Here is a 20,427-nt window from a genome sequence, read left to right as displayed (position 1 = left end):
CAATTGGCATGCCTGTCTTCAGTATGTGTATGCCAGTTTATACCCATAGCTGCTGCTGCTAAGTCGCTTTAGTCGTGTCCACTTCTGTGCGACCCCATAGACGGCAGCCCACCAGGCTCCCCCGTCCCTGGGATTCTCCAGGCAAGAATAGTGGAGTGGGTTGCCATTTCCTTCTCCAATGCAGGAAAGTGAAAAGTGAAAGCGAAGTCGCTCAGTCGTGTCTGACTCTTTGAGACCCCATGGACTGCAGCCTACCAGGCTCCTCTGTCCATGGGATTTTCCAGGCAAGAGTACTGGAGTGGGTTGCCATTGCCTTCTCTGATACCTGTAGCATGTACTTTAAAATGTCAGATTTTATATTTTTAAAGGATCAAAAAAAAGGTACTTTCCAGTTTTCACTAAAGTGACATCTGGGAATTCGTTGGCAATCAAATGGTTAGGACTCCATGCTATCACTGCCAAGGGCCTGGGTTCAGTCCCTGGTTGGGGAACTAAATCCCACAGCTGCAAGTGCAGCTGAAATGAAACAAAGAAGATGGAATCTATTCCCTCTGTCGTGTATGTATCACTTTGAGCCGTTTTCAGTTCAGACTGGAGGATGTTACTTCCAAGTGGTACTGAGATTTCTCATGGAGGAATGAGAAATCCTCCATGGGAGGGCTGGGGGAGAACCAAGGAGTAGAATTCACTGTTAAGGAAGAATGGTCATTCTAATACAAGAAATGTGCCATCTCAAAGCCAGCGTGTGTGCGTGCCCTGGCAAAGGAAAGGGCTTCTGGAAGAGCATTCACAAAGGAGTCTTCTCTCTGAGCCTCTTGGACAGGTGGAAAGCAGCATGTTGTGTTGGCAGCCTCGGACACAGCCACACTCTGGTCACCGAGCATCGTCACTGCTTCCAGCGCTTCTCACAATAAAAGCAAATCAGGAGGAAGTTTGTTGCTCTTCTTGACTGTGTTTTGTGCCTTTTCTAGATCCTGAAAGACACTTCCCTGCAAAAAGTGAAACGCAACCAGAGCTGTTTGGAGCCCTGCCTGCGCCAGCTCGTCTCCTGCCTGGAGTCTTTTGTGGTGGGATCCTTGTTACCTATCTCTGCCTGGGGCTTTTGTTTCCTTTCTCCTTCCTAAAGTCCTGGGCTCCCTGATCATGTAATAATGCGTCCTATTTTGTAATTCATCTTGAAGACCGATTATGGGTTTTAGTCTCTTTGACTTTAAAATTTCAGAACCAAGAAGACAGTGCTTCCAGCAACCCCTTCGCACTCCCGAACTCCGTCACGCCGCCCCTACCAACATTCGCCCGGGTGACCACCGCCTACGGGTCCTACCAGGATGCCAATATTCCCTTTCCCAGAACATCGGGGGCCAGGTTCTGTGGGGCAGGTAGGTTTTTTTTGGTTCTCTGATTCTAGATTTGAGACAAAGAATGTCTCTATAAAAATTTCCATCAGAAAATTTTTCTTAATTTCCTGAGAACTCAAAAGATTTCCATCATAGTGTTATCTGAGCTGGATTGGCATTTACAGACATATTCTAAGAATGTTTAGCAGAATTATGGTCTTAACTTTTTTCATTCTGATGAGTGTGAATTTGAGTCTTGACTCAGAATATTGAGAATGTATGTAGGAAATATAAAACACCTGTGAAAACTTTTCCAAACCACATACATCCTTGTCTCTCCTGGATCCTAGAGATTCTTTTAGGGGGCGCTGCACTGGGTTTTCGTTGCAGCGCACTGGTGCTCTGGCTGTGGTGCTTGGGCTTAGTTGCTCCAAGGCCTGTGGGATCTTAGTTCCCCAACCACCCACATCCCCTGCATTGGAAGGCAGATTCTAACCACTGGACCACTAGGAAAGTCCCAATCCTGGAGATTCTGATCTTTTTCTTAAGTATGGCTGCAGTCATGAGCCCCTGCAACTTAAAATACTGTGTCTTATCCTTCAGGTATGTTGAAGTAGAAAAAAGATTAACCAGTACCGTCTTAAGATTTCCCATGATCAGCTCAGTGACCTTGATGTGCATGTGTGATGTCTCCTTTGACAGGGTATCTGGTGTATTTCACAAGGCCCATGACGATGCACCGAGCAGTCTCTCCTACTGAGCCTACTCCGAGGTGAGTGGGAGATGCAGGCATAAGCTACATTCATGGGCCAGAAGTGAGCAGACATGTGGGAATTTGCTTTTGGACAGTTTGTGTTGGTTATGAGCAAGTGCTCATTATAAAATTTATTCCCAAAGGATTAAGGTTCATTAAACTGCACCTAAGCTGAGATTTCTACTATTAAGTTACTGCTGGGAGGAATTGCGTGATAAAAGTGTGTTTGTCAAAACAAGGCAAGTGCTGTTTTAATGTGCTGTCCCCGTATTGCTAAAGTATTATCTGAACGTTAAATAAAACTAGAAAAACAGCAAAAGAGATTATTTATAGTCCCATAACACTAATAGGGTAAAGTGTACCATCTGGTGGCTCAGATGGTAAAGAATCTGCCTGCAATGCAGGAGATCCGGGTCAATCCCTGGGTTGGGAAGATCCCCTGAAGAAGGGAGTGAATGGTTACTCACTCCAGTATTCTTGCCTGGAGAATTCTGTGGACGGAGAAGCCTGGTGGATATAGTCCATTGGGTCGCAAAGAATTGTACATGACCGAGCAACTAACACTCACATTTTTCTTTCAACACCAACTGATCATTCTTAACATTACCACACATGTGCAGTGGATGTGCAGCCAGCCATCCCTAAAATCAATCTGTAACCTTGTAATTATACCAGAAAGAAACTTTGAATTCCTTAGGGGTCACCCTAGTTCCCAAGTCCCCCATTCCTTTAGCCCTAGGCAAACACTTACCTACTTTCTCTCTATAAATTTGCCTAATTCTGGACAGTTCATGTATATGGCATTATATGTGTGTTCCTTTTTTACTGACTCTTTTCACTTAGTATATTTGTAAGGGTCATACATGTTATAGCCTGTACAGTTATTTCTTTTTATTGCCAAATAATATTCCATCACATGTGTATATACCGTATTTTTTTATTCATTCAGACCAGTCAGCAGACATTGGCATTGTTTCCACTGTTTGACCATTACAAATAATGCTGCTCTGAACATTCTGTACAGATATTTGTGTGGATATGTATTTTTTCATTTTTCTTACATATATACTTCAGAGCTGAATGACTATCATATTGTAAATTTTTTTCTTAATTAATACACTTTATCTTTTAGAGCAGTTTTAGGTTCATAGCAAAGTTGAATGTAGAGAACACATACCCCTGACCCCATACATTTACAACCACCCCCATACTAGTGGTTTCTTAACTTAAATATTATGCCTAAGTCTTTTGGTTCTGCAGTCTGATGGCCAGAATAACTTGGAAACACTCTTGCTACAAACACCTGGTTATATTGTATATGATATAATTAGCAAACTTAATAATGAATAGCTAAGCTAACAAGAAAGAAAGTTCATGAGCAGATGCTACTGCTGTCTTGGGAGTTTGCCTGTCTCTGCAGTAACTCAGGCAGATGAGAAACTGGCCCCACAAGAACTGGGAGTTAAATGCCAGAGAAGCCCCTTCATGACACCAGGTTCATTATTCCAAAGGTTGGACTAGAAAACAATCACCTACTCTTAAAGGGAAACCACGAATATCTGTATCTGAACTTTGGGTCAGCAGGAAAATGTTCCAATTAGAATGTTTTTTCCTACTGACAGTTTTTTGCTGAGGTATAATTTAGGGTACACAAATGTGAAGTCTGTGCCTTGATGACCAGCATCTAGATCAATATACAGCATTGCCCTCACCTCTCGCCAGAAGTTCCCTCGTCCCTTTACCTAGAGGAAGCGCCTCTTCTGCTTCCATCAGTGAAGTTTAGTTTTGCCTGTGTGTGAACTTCATCTATGTAGAATCATGCAGCATATAGTACTTTATGTCTGGCTTCTTTTGCTCAACTTAATGTTTTTAAAATTGATTCCACATTATTGTGTGTATCAGTAGTCCCATTGTATGACAGTAGTATAATTTATTTATACTTCTGTTGATGGACATTTGGATTATTTCCAGTTTTTATTTTTATTGTATGTAGACCTACACATACAGGTCTTTTAATGTCCATGTGTAATAATTTCTCTATCCAAGAAGTAGATCTCTAGATCGTAGGATACGTGCCTGTTTAATTGCCAAATGGCAGTGTTGTGCCATTTTATACTCTTCAAGCAGTGTTTCAGGATTCTGGCTCTTCACATCCTCTCCCAAACTTGGTGTTTTCAGCCTTTTCAACTTTAGCCATTGTGGTGGTGTGCAGTAGTATCTCATTGTACCTTTAACTTGTGTTTCCATGATAATGACTCATTGTAGTAGAGTGGCAGTTCTTAATATGCTGCCCTGGTGCAAGCTGTAACCCCCCTCCTAGGTTACCTTGTGAAGGTTCCTGTGGGCCCTGAGCAGTCGTCCTGCTCAGTCGTCGGTTGGTACCTTATTGGGCCTCTCCCCCAAGCGACCAACTGTCCGTAAGTGACCATTGGTGGTCCTGCTCAGCCATTGGTTGGTGCACAGTGGGCCTCTCCCCTAAGCAACCAACTGTCAGTGACTGACCGTTGGTGGTCCTGCTCAGCCATTGGTTGGTGCGCAGTGGGCCCCTCCCCCAAGCGACCAACTGTCCGTGAGTGACCATTGGTGGTCCTGCTCAGCCATTGGTTGGTGCACAGTGGGCCTCTCCCCTAAGCAACCAACTGTCAGTGACTGACCGTTGGTGGTCCTGCTCAGCCATTGGTTGGTGTGCAGTGGGCCCCTCCCCCAGGTGACCAACTGTCAGTGAGTGACCATTGGTGGTTCTGCTCAGCCATTGGTTGGTGTGCAGTGGGCCCCTCCCCCAGGTGACCAACTGTCCGTGACTGACCGTTGGTGGTCCTGCTCAGCCACTGGTTGGCGTTGCAGTGGGCCCCTCCCCCAAGCGACCAACTGTCCGTGAGTGACCATTGGTGGTCCTGCTCAGCCATTGGTTGGTGTGCAGTGGGCCCCTCCCCCAAGTGACCCAACTGTCAGTGAGCGACCGTTGGTGGTCCTGCTCAGCCATTGGTTGGGGCACAGTGGGCCCCTCCCCCAAGTGACCAACTGTTAGTGAGCGACTATCAGTTGGTTCATTCAGCCTACAGTCAGCGGAGTGGTGGTCATCAGGCTGAGTGACGTAAGAGGCAGATCCCAGTCTTCTCCCCAGAGCCCTTCGGCTCACCCACTGGCCTCTGGCCCAGGCCTTGAGGTGGCAGTGAACCTCTCCGCCATTCCTGCCTCTGGGACCTAATGTCAGCCACAGTCCGCGTAACCTGGTTCCCACCATTTGGGCGGCCTGAGGAGCCTGAGGGCCGGTTGGGTCCTGGGCACCAGACTCCCTCAGCAATGACAGCTGGGGACCTGGCCCTGAGGGAGCCACCGACTGAATATACCTCCTCTTAGCCAGGACCTGGACCTCAGAGAGTGAAAGTTTTGCCGAGAGACTGTGATCTTTCTTGTCAGAACAGAGAATAATGTTTGTCTAGGAGAAGGCATGGCACCCCACTCCAGTCCTCTTGCCTGGAAAATCCCATGGACAGAGGAGCCTGGTGGGCTGCAGTCCATGAGGTCCCTAAGAGTCAGACACCACTGAGCGACTTCACTTTCACTTTTCACTTTCCTGCATTGGAGAAGGAAATGGCAACCCACTCCAGTGTTCTTGCCTGGAGAATCCCAGGGACGGGGGAGCCTGGTGGGCTGCCATCTATGGGGTTGCACAGAATCGGACACGACTGAAGCGACTTAGCAGCAGCAGCAGCAGCAGTAGTTGAGATTTACAGGAATGTTGTTACCTGACCTCAAGAACACAGGATCTAACACCAAGAAGTTTGCCCCAACTGACCCCTCCCCTCCCTCACTTTTCCTGTAAAAGGGTTTTGCTGAGAACTCTCGGGGAGTTTGGGGCTTTTAAGGGACCAGCCATCCATCTCCTTGCAGGACCCTCAGCAAATCTTTCTCTGTTCCAGACTCCGACATTTTGATGTTGCTTGACCTCCCTGTGCATCGGGCACATGGACTTGCATTTCACTAACATAATGGTTCGTTGTTGTTGTTTAGCTGCCAAGCTGTGTCTGATGCTTTACGACGCTATGGACTGTAGCCCACCAGGCTCCTCTGTCCATGGGATTTTCTAGGCAAGAATACTAGAGTGGGTTGCCATTTCCTTCTCCAGGGGATCTTCCCAACCCAGGAATCAAACCCATTTCTCCTGCTTTGGAGGCAGATTCTTTACCACCGAACACCTGGGAAGCCAAAATAGTGATGGTGAACAACTTCCGTGTGCGAGTTGACCACTTGGTTGTCTTCTTTTGTGATGTGCCTGTTCTAGTATTTTGTCTAGTTATTTTAGATTGTTTCTTATCATCTGTTTGTGGTAGTTCTTTATCCATTCTGATTGCAAATCCTTTGCTGGGTATATATATATTGATTTTCTCCTAATCTGTGACTTGTCTTTCTCCCTCTTTAATGATTTTCATGTATTAGCAGCGTTTAATTTTACTGGTGTTGTTTATCGCTCTTTAAGTGTTAGGGTTGGTGCTTCTGTGTCTTGTCTAAAAAAAAATGTCTGCCTACCCCAAGGTCATAGAAATATTGTGTGTTCCCTCTTAAAAATTTATAGATTTAAATTCCTTATTTAAGGTCTGTAGTTAATCTCGAATTAATTTTTGTGTATGATGTGAGGTGGGAGGGAGTCAAAGGGTTTTTTTTGTCTTCAGTAGAGGCAGATAGTTGTTTTATACATATATAGAGCACCATTTACGGAAGACCTTTTGCTTTTGTCAAGTTCACATTGACACGTTTGTTGAAAATCAATTGACCATATGTTTTGACTCTATTTCTGGACTGTATTTTCTCTTTGATTTGTTGGTTTCTCCTTATGCCAACACTACCCTGTCGATGTAGGTTTGTATAGTAAGTCTTCAAATCTGGTACTTAGGTCCCCTAACTTTATTATTCTTGTATAGGATTGTATAATTTCTATAAAAATAGGAATCAGGTTACTGGTTTCTACAAAAAAGAGTCTGCTCATGTTCTGCTTGAAATTGCGTTAATTCTGTAGATTAATTTGGAGAAAATCAACATTTTAACAACATGAAATCTTGTGGTTTGTTAACACAATGTATTTCTATCTTGTTTTCAGTCTTATTTAATTTCTCTCAGCAATACTTGTATTTTCAATCTACATCTTTAAGTGTGTCCCTAGGCATTTAATGTGTTTTGATGCTATTGTAAATGCATCTAAATTTTAAAAATGTTTATTTTCCAAATATTTGATATAAAGAAATACTATAGATTATTGTAGATTGACCTTGTATTTAAATACACTTACTAGTTTAAGTAATTTACAGATTTCTTGGACTTTTCTGTGCATATAGTCATAGAAACATTCTCTGCTTCTGCAGATAAAGCATTTTTCAGTTCTAAAATTACTATTTGGCTCCTTTTTGGAGTTTCTATCATCCCCACCCTGTTATATCCATCTTTTCCTTCTGATGTCATCAAGTGCTAAGAGTGGTATCACTTAGAACCATGACAAGATTGAAGAAGCCAGTACGGATAACCTTGCCTTTTCAACTGCAGATCTCTCTCGGCCTTGTCTGCCTATCACACTGGCTTGATTGCACCCATGAAGATCCGCACAGAGGCCCCTGGGAACCTCCGTCTGTACAGTGGGAGCCCCACGCGCAGTGAGAAGGAGCAGGTCTCCATCAGCTCCTTCTACTACAAGGAGCGGGTAAGTGGCTGAGCCGTGGCCTTGGAGACTTATCCCGTCCCTAGACTCTTGTTCTTGGCCTCCCTTCCTACCATGCGCACCACCTATTAATAAATTAGTGATCCCCCTATAGTCTTTCCCTTTCATACTTAGTGTGTTAGAGAAGGACCATTGCTTTCTTCCTTTGAGTTGGTTTTAGCTACTGTAAATTGTATGGGTGTGGGAAATTGGGTGACTGGTTGTTATAATCCATATTCTTCCCTCCCTTTAACCTTGCCTTTGTGATCCCCGTTCATGAAGTTGATTCCCATCCTCTCAGAATGTCGTAGCTTCAGGTCTTTTTGGGTATTCTGATGTTTGTTAGCAAATTTTGGGATGCTTCAGTAGGCTTGGTATCCTAATATATTTGGAACTTCATAGTTGTGGGAAGTGTTAAAGTTGACCTCTAAGAGATTTTATACTTGTAGTATGTCTGCGCTGAAGTACCGATTTGAATGGACCACTTTATACAAAAATCACCTGGAACTGTCTCTTTCTGTTCCTGACTTCTTAAGGAACTCATTGTCCCTAAAGTAGCTGTTAAGCTGTCAGAAACCTTTGGTGACGAGAGTGTAGAGAATGTCAGCAGAGCGTGGGAATGACTCTGAGGACTTCTGTGTTGTCAGGTTGAGTCTGGCTTAAACCAGCTTTTAGGTGACATGATGTATTAATTGGTTACCACTGAGTTACTCACAAACTCAGTCTTTAGTAATACTTTGTTGTTCTCTCCTGCTAATTGAGAAATGATAGATGGACTAGAATTAAAATTTATGTTTTTTGAATTATTTAAAATAAAACCCCAATTTCCAGCAAGTGTTAGAGGTGTCTTCACTTCAATTGCAATGTAGTATCTCACCTTCTTGGTTTGCAAGATAGTTGACTGTCTCTCACTTGGTCAGGTCTTAGGGTTGTATGTGACAAATGAGTGGCAGGAACTGATGCCTTAGGACATTACTAGAATTGGGCAAAACCTTCAGTCGAATAGGGAAAATGATTTTTTGTTGCCTCTCTGGCCAACTGCATAGTCCCCTTTCTTTGCATCGCTGATGGAGTTCTCCACCCTCCCCCCACAACCCAGCCCCCACAACTGTTCACGGACCTTCTTAGAGCACGTTTATCTTCCCAGGTGCTTTGTTCAAAGAAATTTTTTTTCTTTTTCTGCAAGCTAGCAGGTAACTGGTGAGATGCTTTAATAAATAGATTGGCACTAAGGCATTTTATCATTGATGTAATAGCCAAACTCACAATTGGATAAGTGTGGGAATTTTCTTTAGTGTCAGAGCCAGGTTGAGGAGATCTTTTGGTCAAAAAGGCAGTTCTGAATTCCCTTTCAAATTACACCATGCACTACTCATGCTCGGGTTCAAACTGGGCAGCGCAGATGGACCAGCACTTTCGACCCGAGATAGTATGTAAAGGTGTTTCATCAAGATAACTCCAGTTCCAAGAAGGGGCCTCCTCTAATGCAGAAGCATTTGTAAAGCCTACATATATGTTTTTGATGGTCTGGCCTCTTTTACGACAAAAGCTGTAATCATGAAGAGGGAATAAAGGCCCGTAGATAACTAATCACCTCTTATCAGACAGGATCTGGATTGGGACATTTCAGATTGGGGTGATTCCCAGTGTGCTACTTCTCCCTAGAAAATGGGCCATTGTAGTCCTCTAGGATGACGTAGTAAGTGGTTTCTGAATTATATTTCAGACAGTGGCCAAATGAAATAGGGAGAAATAGTTTTATTATAATTTCATATGAAACTATTGTATTGATGTATAACATGTACAGAAAGTTTGCAAATCATTGGTATATATTTCAGTGAATTAACAATCGTACAGGCCAAGAAACAGACTATTCTGGGAACTCTAGAAGCCCTGGGGGAGGAAGGCACATTTTAGTGGATGACATATAGTAATTATTAGGAAGTTGCTGATATTTAAACATTTTTGACCTTAAGAAAAGGTTTCATGCGGTTCCACTTAGTAAGTTAAAATCAGTTAGTAATAACTGGTCAGGCAGTTGTTTTGTGATGAATCTGAAATAAATTCATAAATTCTCCTTTGAAGCTTGTTCACATCCATCCTATTTACATGGGGCATAGGGGGGCATTAAAGGTATTAAATATGCCACAGTATCATGCATAGACCATCTTATCGTCCTCACAGAGAACAATAATGGTTTTATCCGTCAAGGAGTATTTTATGATTCTCAGTGTCTAGTTTCAAATGTCAAATCATATCACTTTTATTACTTTCGTCCTGGAAATTATCCCAGTTTACTAAATTTCTCTGTGCTTGTCTTCATTTTTAGCCCAAATTTTATCTCATACGTACTTTTATTCTTGTTTAGATCTCTACACCCAAGAGCTTTAAATGAGTAAGAATAAAAGAAAGGAATATAATGCATTAAAGTAAAGCATTGAAGGAATTATAGAGTATTTTGGAGACTGAAGGAAAAAAAAAATCTCTTAAAGCTGTTGGGGACTAGTATTCATTTCACTTATTTTTGTGTGTTTTTAACCTTCCCTACTTAGGTCCTCTTGTTTTATCACCCAGAGGTTCTCCAGATGGAATTCCAGTGTTCACTCTTAAAATTTTTTTTAAATGTGAGAGAAGTTTAAAAAATAGGACACATTAAATTTCATAAGAAGTTAGTAAGCACAGAGAGATACTACCTTTCATTTGGTAACTGGACCATCTATTAATAGCTGATGAATTACTGTTTATTCTTAGAGTAAATCAGAAGGTCCAGAACCTAAGATAAACATTAGGCATTGCCCTGTAAACATTCAAAAAAATTTGCAGCCTCCTACATTTGCTTCAGTTGATGTCACTAAAATAGCTTTAAGGTAAACAACTGAGGAGGTCCTGGTTAATAGAATAATTTCTGATTTCCTGAAACAGTGTTGTGTGCTCCCAGTTTCTCCCTGATGCTTGAGTTGTTAGCAGGAGCCTTCCTTTCCCACAGGCTCTCGCTTCCTCGTGGCACCCCTCTGAGGATGGTCCTGGAGTCCCAAGACTGAAACTCCAGTCTCCCCGGCGGGCCCCAGCCACACCAAAACCAGTTCAGTGTTGAGTCTGTTGAGGAACTTCTTCCTGTTTAGGAACGAGAATCTTCTCGCGCATACATGTGCTCTTGAAGGGGAAGCAGAGTTCTCCACCTGTTTCTTACGATCTTGATTCTTTTAGGAGAACCACAGGTCTCCATTGTAGTTCCTCTGTCAGAGCTGTGTGGACATCAGCCTCCTGATATCTTGAAACATGTTTCGGACTAAAGGACGATGACGTTGAAGCTGTGTGTGGAGTGTGATGGGTTGGGGGGTGGTTGAGGGCTTCAAGTACTGCTGTGCTAAGGCTCAGGTTTTTCAGTTGTTCCCAGCCGGAATTTGCAGTATATTATGGTACCTTTGAATCCATCAGATGTGTGGGAAGCTTTCATTTTATTCTATATTTTTTCCCTTTTAACTTTCTCGGTGTTTTTCTTCCCTCCTCCTGGGTGTAACGTTTTCACGCACAGATGTCTCCTCGCTCTGCCCGGCGACGTTGGTCCATACAAGCAATTAACGACTTCCCGGTACTGTGCGCTGTCAAATGCTCTTCTTAACTAATCTTGTCTCTGCCCAAAGGCCCAAGAATAAAATGCCACCTGCCTGGCTTTGAGGAACCTGAAATGACAGGCTGGCTGGTCTTTAGGACCAGCATAATCAATTACTCACTCTTAGGAGTCAGGCCCCAGGGACTGCTCCTGGTTCTATCAGTTTCAAATAGTTGAATACTGATATCACTAAAGATTGTGAATAGACTTCTTTGAAAATAAAGCTAAATGCTAGATTTCTTGGAAAGAACCCTGATGATAAGCCTTTAGTTCACCTGATTTCACTTGGAGTATTTGTATAATTCCATAGAGCTTTCAAAAGCCCACGTTTGGCATGGCAGGGCAGCAGAGGAAGATGTGAGAGGCTTCTGCCATTCTGTCTCTGTTTTTATCGTCTTGCTTATCGAGTTCAAAGAGGGAAGTGCCCACCTGCTTCCTTGGCGTGACGCTGAAGCTAGATTTCAATCCTTCGGGAATTTCCTGGAACGAATTTGTTTCCTTGCCATCAGCATTTTGCATTGAAAGTAGCACTTCTGCAATGGACATCTTCTTTTCCTTTCCTCTCGCTGACTCTCTCCTCTTCTGTCTTCCTCTCCCACCCGCTTCATGTTTCAGTCGTGCCATAGTGACCTCAGGCTGTGCAGGGCAGCAGTCTTGAGGCTTTTGTGTAAATTTCCTTATAGGGGGATTGTAGCCTTTTCATATAAAAGCCAGTTGAAATCAGGAACCCTGATTAGCAAGTGCCCAGTACCCTGCCCAGTACCTTGGAGGTGGAGCCGCCTCTCTGGCCACCTTTCCTCAGAGAGCCTGTCCTACCATCCCGACTGCTGTGTTTCCACTGATTTTCCAGGAGTCCCTGCTCCCGCTATTTAAACAGGAACTTGTTTTGACTCACTTCCCTCTCTGCTGATTATTATGCGCTGTTGATGGGGTTGCTGCGAAGCAGTTGGTGGCTTATTCTTGGGCTGTTTTACATCTAACCCATTTACTGGCGTCAATGTTGCCTCCGATTGTAGCAGTAACACTGGTGGTTCAGTCGCAAGCTGGCTGTTGGTTGTCATTCAGTGCTCCCTGCACCAGTGCCTCCCTCCTCGCCCCTCTCTCCCCACCCTAGTCCTCGCTGTCCTCTTTCCTCTAATTCCATGAACACCTTCTTGGTCTGTTCAGAGGAGCATCCCGGTCTCATTGTGTGATAACTTGTCTGTCTTGCTTTGTCTCTCCTCCCTTGATTCCTGCTCATGAAATCTGTGGGGAAGGGGTGTTTTCTATTGATGGGGCATTGAGATGACCGAAGAGAAGTGCAGAGTCCTTTGCCTCCCAGAGGGACCGATTTTACTGCACAGAAAAGTATCTACATTTAAGCCCATCAGAGTGGGACTGGAGCAATGCAGGAGGTTTAGGGGGCTTTGGGGCCCAGTACCCTTATCTCACCTGGAAAGGTCAGCCACACCTCATCCCAGTGTATCGTGGTTGCCATCACCTGATGGGGTCTCAGACCAGATAGATTATCCTAAACTCACCAGCAAGATACTAGGGCAAAGAAGTCATGGGGAGGCGTGGATAAGATATGAACCACTTTTGTTGCCAAAGCGCTGGAGGGAACACCCTGAAACACTGTCCATGCTTGTTAGGGAGCAACAGGGACCTAGGCCCTGACACCTGATTTGACATCTGCTGCATCTTCATTTAAGCAGCCTTGTTGGATTTGAATCCCTAGAATAACTGGCCCAAGACAGGATTACTGAGTGGCCTCGTAGCCTTAATGGGAGATAGCTCATATTTAAAAACCATCAACCCCACCCAAAATTAAAACAAAAAAAGTTTGTGACACCTCCCCTTTAAAGATTTTTCAATAATGTTTTCTGGTTATTTTTGCTGGATTAAATGAACAGAAAGAGCTGTCCCTTTATTGTCTCTGCAGTTTGATTCTCGGTGGCAGCTGTCATTAGGGTGATCCTGTGTTGGGGACTCTCCTTCTATTATAGGCTCAAAGGCATCTTATGTAAAGCATTCCCTGTGCATTAGTATAGATCAAACAGAGAAGCACCTGGAAGCCTCTCAAGAAATTGATAAGGAAGTCCCAGGAAATACAGACTGTGATTTTTGTAATTCAGTTATGGGTAGTTGCAGAAAGTTGCCCAGACCACTGTCTCTGCATTTTCATCAAAGACTAATTGATGACTCACATGGACCTGTTTCTACCTATTTTATCCAAGACTGCAAATGGGAGAAGAGCCCTGAAGCATCTCTTTGGACCCTGAGTTTTCTTCTCTCTGGATGCGTCCAATCCTAACAAATCCCAAAAGGAAATTAAACAGTTTGAGGTACAGGCTTGTGAGCCCAGCCTGGAACACAGCAACTTTGTCTGAGCCTGGTGTGTGAAGCCTGATAGCCTCAGGAGCAGTTTGCCTCTGCCCGTCTCTAGCACACTGCTCTGACTCTGCAGAGCTCAACCCAGTGCGTGGCAGAGAAGTGTCTTTACTCGTGCATAATTAGACGACGGTATGTTGAACAGGCCTCACTAGAATCAGTTATTGATCTCCTTATATGCAGAAATGGATCTATTTTTATATGGACCAAAACTGTTTATGTATTAACAGGTAGCTTAGGACTTAATTCCCCCCGTTTTAAAATCATAGTTTTAAAAATAGTTAACAAGTATGGGCTTAGCAGCCTGACACCTGTGTTCAAATCTCAGCTCTAGGAGTGCAGCCTTGAGTAAGCTCAGGTCCTCATTGGTCAAGCCCGGGACTCTCTCATTTCCCAGGTACCGGGTCCTGTGTGTCCGTTGTAGGGAAGGCTCTGGGGAAACAGGACAGTTGCTTGTGGTCTTCTTCCATGTCCATCACTCAGGTCCCTCTGCTCAAATATTTTGACATTCTGAAATTAATTCTTTGTTAAGAAAACATTCTTACATGAACGAGTCTATTTGCAAGTGAATCACTCTGGGCACATGGACCTTAATTATTTCTATGCTTTCATTAGGTTTGCTTAAAAAGTGAAGAAACTGTGGCTGTTTCAGTGTGGTCTGAACGCTGCAGACCCCATCCCTCATGAATCCTCCGTTGACTTCCACTATTCAGTTAAATGGAGCTGGCATGGAATTCTCAGTTGTTGAAGGGCTTCTTCTTTGCTCTTTGTAATAAGGAGCCAGAGTCAGTGCTTGGAAAGCCTTTCGACCAACCCAGAAGACCCAATTAGATGGATCCTATTTGGCTCCAGATGAAACTGTTCAGTGTAAATATTTTTTGTTTTTTTTCTTCCTTAAAATCCAGTCCCCTAAATCTCACTGGAGATAACTGATTATGTGGGATCTTGTGGGTGTGTCATTTCTTGGGATTTTTAAACTCCCAGAAACCTGGAAAAAAGTCACAGTGAAGTGAGTTTGTGGACTTACGCCCTACCCGTTCTAGTTAACCGTGTTGTTTTGTCCTGTCACTGCTGGGTTGGTGGACATCGAGCATCCCTCCCGAAAACCAGCCCTAGTGCTCAGGGCACTCGTGACTGCATGCTCTTGAGTCAGTGAATGCTCCCTGGCTCCAGCCCATCCTGACAAGCTCTTTGGTCATTAGCACAGTCGCCCCTTATTTGCACCCACATCAGGATTCTTTAGAAAACAAGCTGGGCCAACAAAGAATTGAAGGGCTCCCTGCTAATAATAGTTGTAGCTTCTTGTATTGCAGAATAGTGACTTGTGCATGGACACATAGCATTAATAACTGAACTGCTTCCAAAACCAAATGGGTTGAGGCTGATAGCGTATATGTTTATATATATGTATCCAAACTGATAGCATATATGTTTACAAAGTACTATGAAGAGTTCAGATACTTCAGCCAAACGTCAGCTTTTACCTGTCGTGCACTGACTCCAGGTTTCCTAGATTTAGCCGGTTCCATGCCACTTACTGATCCTATAGGAAATTACATGCACTGGGCAACTTTAGGGGTTAGATGGGACATCAGTGGTTAGAAATGCCTGAGTATAGAGCATGACTGATTTATGGGAGAGGGATTGTATCAAAGTCACTGGTGGAAAAGGAATTTATCTGTGAGTCATCTAAGTAATCTCTAACCTACGTGCCCGAGAGTTCATGGACATTTAGAAAAATCAGAGATTTTTAAATTGCACCTTTCCAGGTGACACTCTGCACTCTCACCTTTTCATTGTCTGTTGATTAAACTTGTGAGATTGGAACCCCAGAGCTTGTCCTGAGGCCAGAGTTACCAAGTGAGCGGAGAGAGAGTGACCAGAGCCTGCATTCACCACAAAACAGAAACGCGCTGGGGGCATGTGGCAATAAGACCAGTAAGCCTTGCCCTGGTGATATAACCAGGCCCTTTCATGAGCTCCTTTTGCCTCCTTCGTTAATAAATATGTCACTTCCCTCCTGAGTTGAATCACTTAGTTGACCCCCTTTCTAACTTCTGGAAATAAAAGAAAATAGAATATTGTTCCCTTGGCTGGTCGTCATTTTGAAGATACCAGATGGGGCTACACTCTCATAATTCTCATTCTCTAAGACATCTCTCGTTTCCCACACACAGACTTCTCTGCAGGCCTTTGTAGGGAAGGCTCTGGGGAAATAGGATAATTGCTCCTGATCTTCCATGTTCATTACCCAGGTCCCTCTGCTCAGGTATTTTTGACATTCTAAATGATCGCTTTTAGAAATAACTCAGACCTGCTAGGAAAAACAGGGCAGTTCTCCTTGAACCGCTAAGTTTCTGTGTCTACCTCCCATAGACGAAGGTTTGCAAATCCTACACTGCTGTGTCTGAATTAAATTTCAACAAGCTTGATTAAAGCTATCTGAAAAGGGGGAAAAAAATACACTTTGATTAATTTAAAGCAAGAATTTTGAACCTAGGACTGCACCCAACCTTAAAAGTTGCTCTTCTCCCACATTTTTGTGGTCTTATACTAACGTGTTTACCTGCTGTTCTTTCTTTCTTTTTTAAATTTTGGCTTCAAGGTGTTTATTTTTGAGCACCTGCAGAATGTATATAGCATTGCAGTAGGCGCTTATTTTACTGTTAGGATTTTGGACCATGAGCTCAATGCCCTTTGTCATCCTTTTTATTTCCTACAGATGCTGATTCATTTAATTGTGGGCATGATGTAATGCAAAGTCTCTGCAAATTGCCAATGACCCAGCAATGATGTGCTCTGCAAGTGTAGATTTCCATTCATCAAAGTCCCATTAGTTATATCTTGTCATCTCCCCCAGAAATCAAGGAGATGGAAAAGTAAGCGTGAAGGATCGGACTCTGGCAACCGACCAATCAAGGCTGCTGGGAAAGTGATCATTCAGGATATTGCTTGCCTTCTTCCAGTTCACAAGTCATTGGGAGAACTGTACATGTAAGTTCAGAATTTCAACTGTGCAGTGCTGCTCACTTAGACATGAGTATCAGAGTTGTTCGTTTTAGTTTTTGGCTGCTCTGTGGCTTGTGGGATCTCGGTTCTCTGACCAGGGATTGAACCCAGGCCACTGCAGTGAAAGCCCAGAATCCTAACTTTAGGCTGCCAGGGAGCTCCCTATTTATTTTTTGAGGTATTGGAATCTTTTCTTCAAGAGCAGTTTTAGGAGAAGTCCAGTGCATTAGCTTTCTTCTGCTGGATAGCAAAATTACCACAGACCTAGTATTTAAGTAACATGCATTATCTCACAGTTCCCCTGGGCCAGGAGTCTGGGCTTGGCTTACCTCGGTCCTTTCTCTGATCTCCCCAGACTAAAGTCACAAAGTTGCCGGGTGGCAGTTTTAGCCAGTGCTCAGGGTCCTCTTCCAAACCCATGGAGGTTGTTAGCAGAATTCAGTTCCTTGCAGCCAAAGAATTCAGGGAATTTCATCTTCTCAGAGACCAGCAAGAGTGTCTCACTGATGCTTCAGCTTCCTTCTAAGGTCTCGTTTGTTTAGGTCAGGCCCATCCAGGAGAATCTCCCTTTTAACAGTTATGGGAGTGATATCCCATCAGTATTTACTGGTCTCACCCCTATTTAAAGAGATGAGAGATCTGCTTTATACAAGGCACAGACAGCAATCTTGGGTACAGTCTTAGAATTCTGCCTCCTGCACTCAGTATGTAAAACATTTAATAGCAGAGCCACTTTGGTGAAGGGAGGTGGGAGGTGAGTGACAAGCACACAGAGGCTGCTGGCCTGTGGTTCCCCTTCTTCCAGAACTTGAATGCATAACAGAAAATATTTCTTTTGTTGTTTGTACAGAGCACATTACCCCTTGTGTTATAAACTACAGTTGTTATTACACACATTTAAATCAAGTTTTATTCAACCCTTAAGCCTAGGGAACTCCCCAGGAAAGCTGGCTGGCAAATTGGTCTTTGAGTCTGGCCTCTTTTCCTGACTTCAGAGAGGTGAGCGATTTCACCTTCCCCAGGCCTGAACTCTCAGTGTAAAATCAGCTGTGATGTTGGGTAAGGTAAGCTTTTACTGCATATTATGTAGAAAAGGAGCTTAAGGCCAATACAAATAAAACATTTTGAGTGACAACCTAAAGAGACAGTTTTTAGTTTATTTGTTAAGCCGGAAATAGTTGATTTAGAAGTCAGTTAGAAAGTGGCTTTTTGATTCCTTTTACATTTCAGACTGAATGTGAATGATATTCAAGAAACTTGTCAGAAGAATGCTGCTTCTGCCTTGCTTGTTGGAAGGAAGGATCTTGTCCAGGTATTTCCCATCCCTTTTGTTGGAATTCTGGATTTTTCTTTTGGAGCAATTTCTATTCACTTTATGGTTGTGGTTTAGTGACATTTTAAGGTGTGCCTCTTATTTTGTAAATTTTTTCCCATTTTCTTTGCCAAACTCTAGGGCTATTGCAACTTTCTAAATTCCTTGGATATTTCTCTTACTAGTGCTTAGTTGAGAAAATTTTAAAGCATTTACTAAGTATTTTTATAACAACTCTTTTTTAGTGCATAGTGATAGTTAATAAATTTGGATATCTTAATCTTTGCCATTTGCACCCTCAGTTCTGTTTCGTTTTTACTTTTAAAAGTGCATCATTTCATACAAGGTTTATAAAGGCAGTCCTTAAGATGGAGATATGTTCAGTCCCAAAATATGAGGTTATAGTATAAAATTTAAATTTGCTTCATTTCTGCAGGAACACATTAGTGCATTAAGCATGTTGTACCTATGTTGGTGGGCTTTTTTGTTGTTGTTGGTTTTCCTTTCTTTTTTTGGCCACATTGCACAACTTGTGATCTTAGTTTCCCGCCAGGGATCGAACCCAGGCCCTCAGCACAGAAAGTACGGAGTCCTAACCGCTGGACCGCAAGGGAATTCTCAGTGTCATTATTTTTTTAAATAGTTTTATTGAGACTGTAGTCTAGAGACCCTGCAGCTCCCTCATTTAAGATGCACCATTCAGTGGCCTCAGCCTGTTCACAGCTTTTCGCAGTCATCGCCACGAGCAGTTTCGGAACGTTTCCATTACGCTGTGAGGGCTCACTCCTCCATCCAGCCCTTTCCAGCCACTAGTTCGCGTTCTGTTCCACCCTTTATTCTCCAGTGTGCAGACTAGATTGAGCAGTGGACACTGCTAGCTGTTGTCCTGTCTGCTTAGTTTTTCCCTTGTAACCTTCCAAATGACCCGGGACTAAGGCCTTCCCTTGATTTTTTTTTTCAAGTTTTTTTTTTTCCTTTCAGTACTTTTTTTTTTTTATGTGGACCATTTTTTAAATCTTCATTGGATTTGTTACAATATTGTTTCTGTTTTATGTTTTGCTTTTTGGCCCCAAGGCATGTGGGGTCTTAGCTCCACAACCAGGATGGAATCAGCACCCCCTGCATTGAAAGGCAGAGTCTTAACCACCAAACTGCCATGGAAGACCCTTTCCCTTGATTTTTATCTGATTGAAAAATCTCTTAAGATTTCCTTTATCTCCTTCTAAACACCATCAAGTCTCTGCTTCAGACCCTTTTAAGTAAAACTTACAGTCATGAATTTAATGTTTTTCTTTAAGAACTGAGCCACCTAAAATTCTACAAATATTGAGAAGGCAGAACAAAGTACTGGAACTAGTGGGGAATTTCTAACAGGAAGTGTCAGCCCAGCTCTGCTCCCTCGTGGTGTAACCCTGGGCAAAGTATTTCAGATTCTCTAAGCCACTGTGTGTATTTGTAAAATGAGACCCGCAAGAATAATTACCTCATAGGGTTGATGAGAAGATTGGTCTACATTCTAGAAAGACATTCTCTGAGGAAAAATTACTTCCTACAGTGTTTTGGGTTTTTTTTCTCTTTTTCTTTTAAATTTTCAGTACTTTTATGGCAGAGTTGATTTGGAAGGTCAGGCTAGTCCAAGGGGAGTGAAGTGGAAAGACTCTTTCCCGGGGCTCAGACACCTGGATTCACATCTGGGCTCTTTACCTTTCGTGTTGTGTGATCCTAGGCAGCTGCCTAATCATTTTGAACTTCATTTCCTCAACTGTAAAATAGGAACAATACTTCTGCTTCTGAGGTCCTTATGAGAACTCAATAAGGTAATTTATGTACAGTTTCCATACCTGTATCTCATAAATGCAAACATCCATAAGTGGCAAATGACTGCTGCTGTTCTTGCAGTTCCAGTCATCACTGTGGTGTGGTCTTGCTTCATGGGCTGGGAACGACATCAGTGCTGATGCTTGGAGAGCTTTTTTTATTCTTTATTCACGTGTTGAAGATGGTGTGTCACCTGCTTTGCAAGAAAGATTTGCAGAAATAACCCTAAGTATCCACTATATCCGTTGAAGGCACTTAGGAAACATGTATTATAAATGAGGAAATAATGGGCCCAAGTTGTCAGCCAGAATAGTAAAAGTCCTTTCTTATTCCAGAAACCTCTGAACTTCTTCCAGCAACCATCCAGCTGGGCCATTGATCGTAAAAATGAATGTTTTTCATTTGAACCAATACTCATGGGTGTTATTGGAGCCACACAATTTAGTTGATTTTTTTTTTTTTTAACATATCTGATGTGTTTCTGTTCCTGTTTTTCAGTGTTTTCATTTGCTTATTTTTTTTCTT

At 42.9% G+C, this 20,427-nt stretch overlaps 1 protein-coding gene across 10 annotated transcripts in view; it reads left to right on the top strand.

The window, feature by feature from the left end:
* WDR59 (WD repeat domain 59) overlaps positions 1-20,427 on the top strand; it is an 83,109-nt gene that overhangs the window by 51,365 nt on the left and 11,317 nt on the right. For 4 of the 10 annotated variants that reach the window (XM_042230721.2, XM_012189548.5, XM_060398250.1 and 1 more), the window contains 7 exons: positions 972-1,067; positions 1,223-1,379; positions 2,040-2,109; positions 7,630-7,783; positions 11,316-11,372; positions 16,624-16,757; positions 18,003-18,084. In XM_042230721.2, coding sequence (XP_042086655.1) covers positions 972-1,067; positions 1,223-1,379; positions 2,040-2,109; positions 7,630-7,783; positions 11,316-11,372; positions 16,624-16,757; positions 18,003-18,084 — 750 coding nt within the window. The other 6 variants (XM_004014905.6, XM_060398251.1, XM_060398254.1 and 3 more) reach the window with 4 other exon arrangements.

The sequence above is a fragment of the Ovis aries genome, chromosome 14 (genome assembly GCF_016772045.2).
Source record: "Ovis aries strain OAR_USU_Benz2616 breed Rambouillet chromosome 14, ARS-UI_Ramb_v3.0, whole genome shotgun sequence".
In the NCBI taxonomy this organism is placed as follows: domain Eukaryota; kingdom Metazoa; phylum Chordata; class Mammalia; order Artiodactyla; family Bovidae; genus Ovis; species Ovis aries.
Note: the sequence above shows the minus strand (reverse complement) of the source record. Positions and strands in the feature narration are given on the sequence as shown.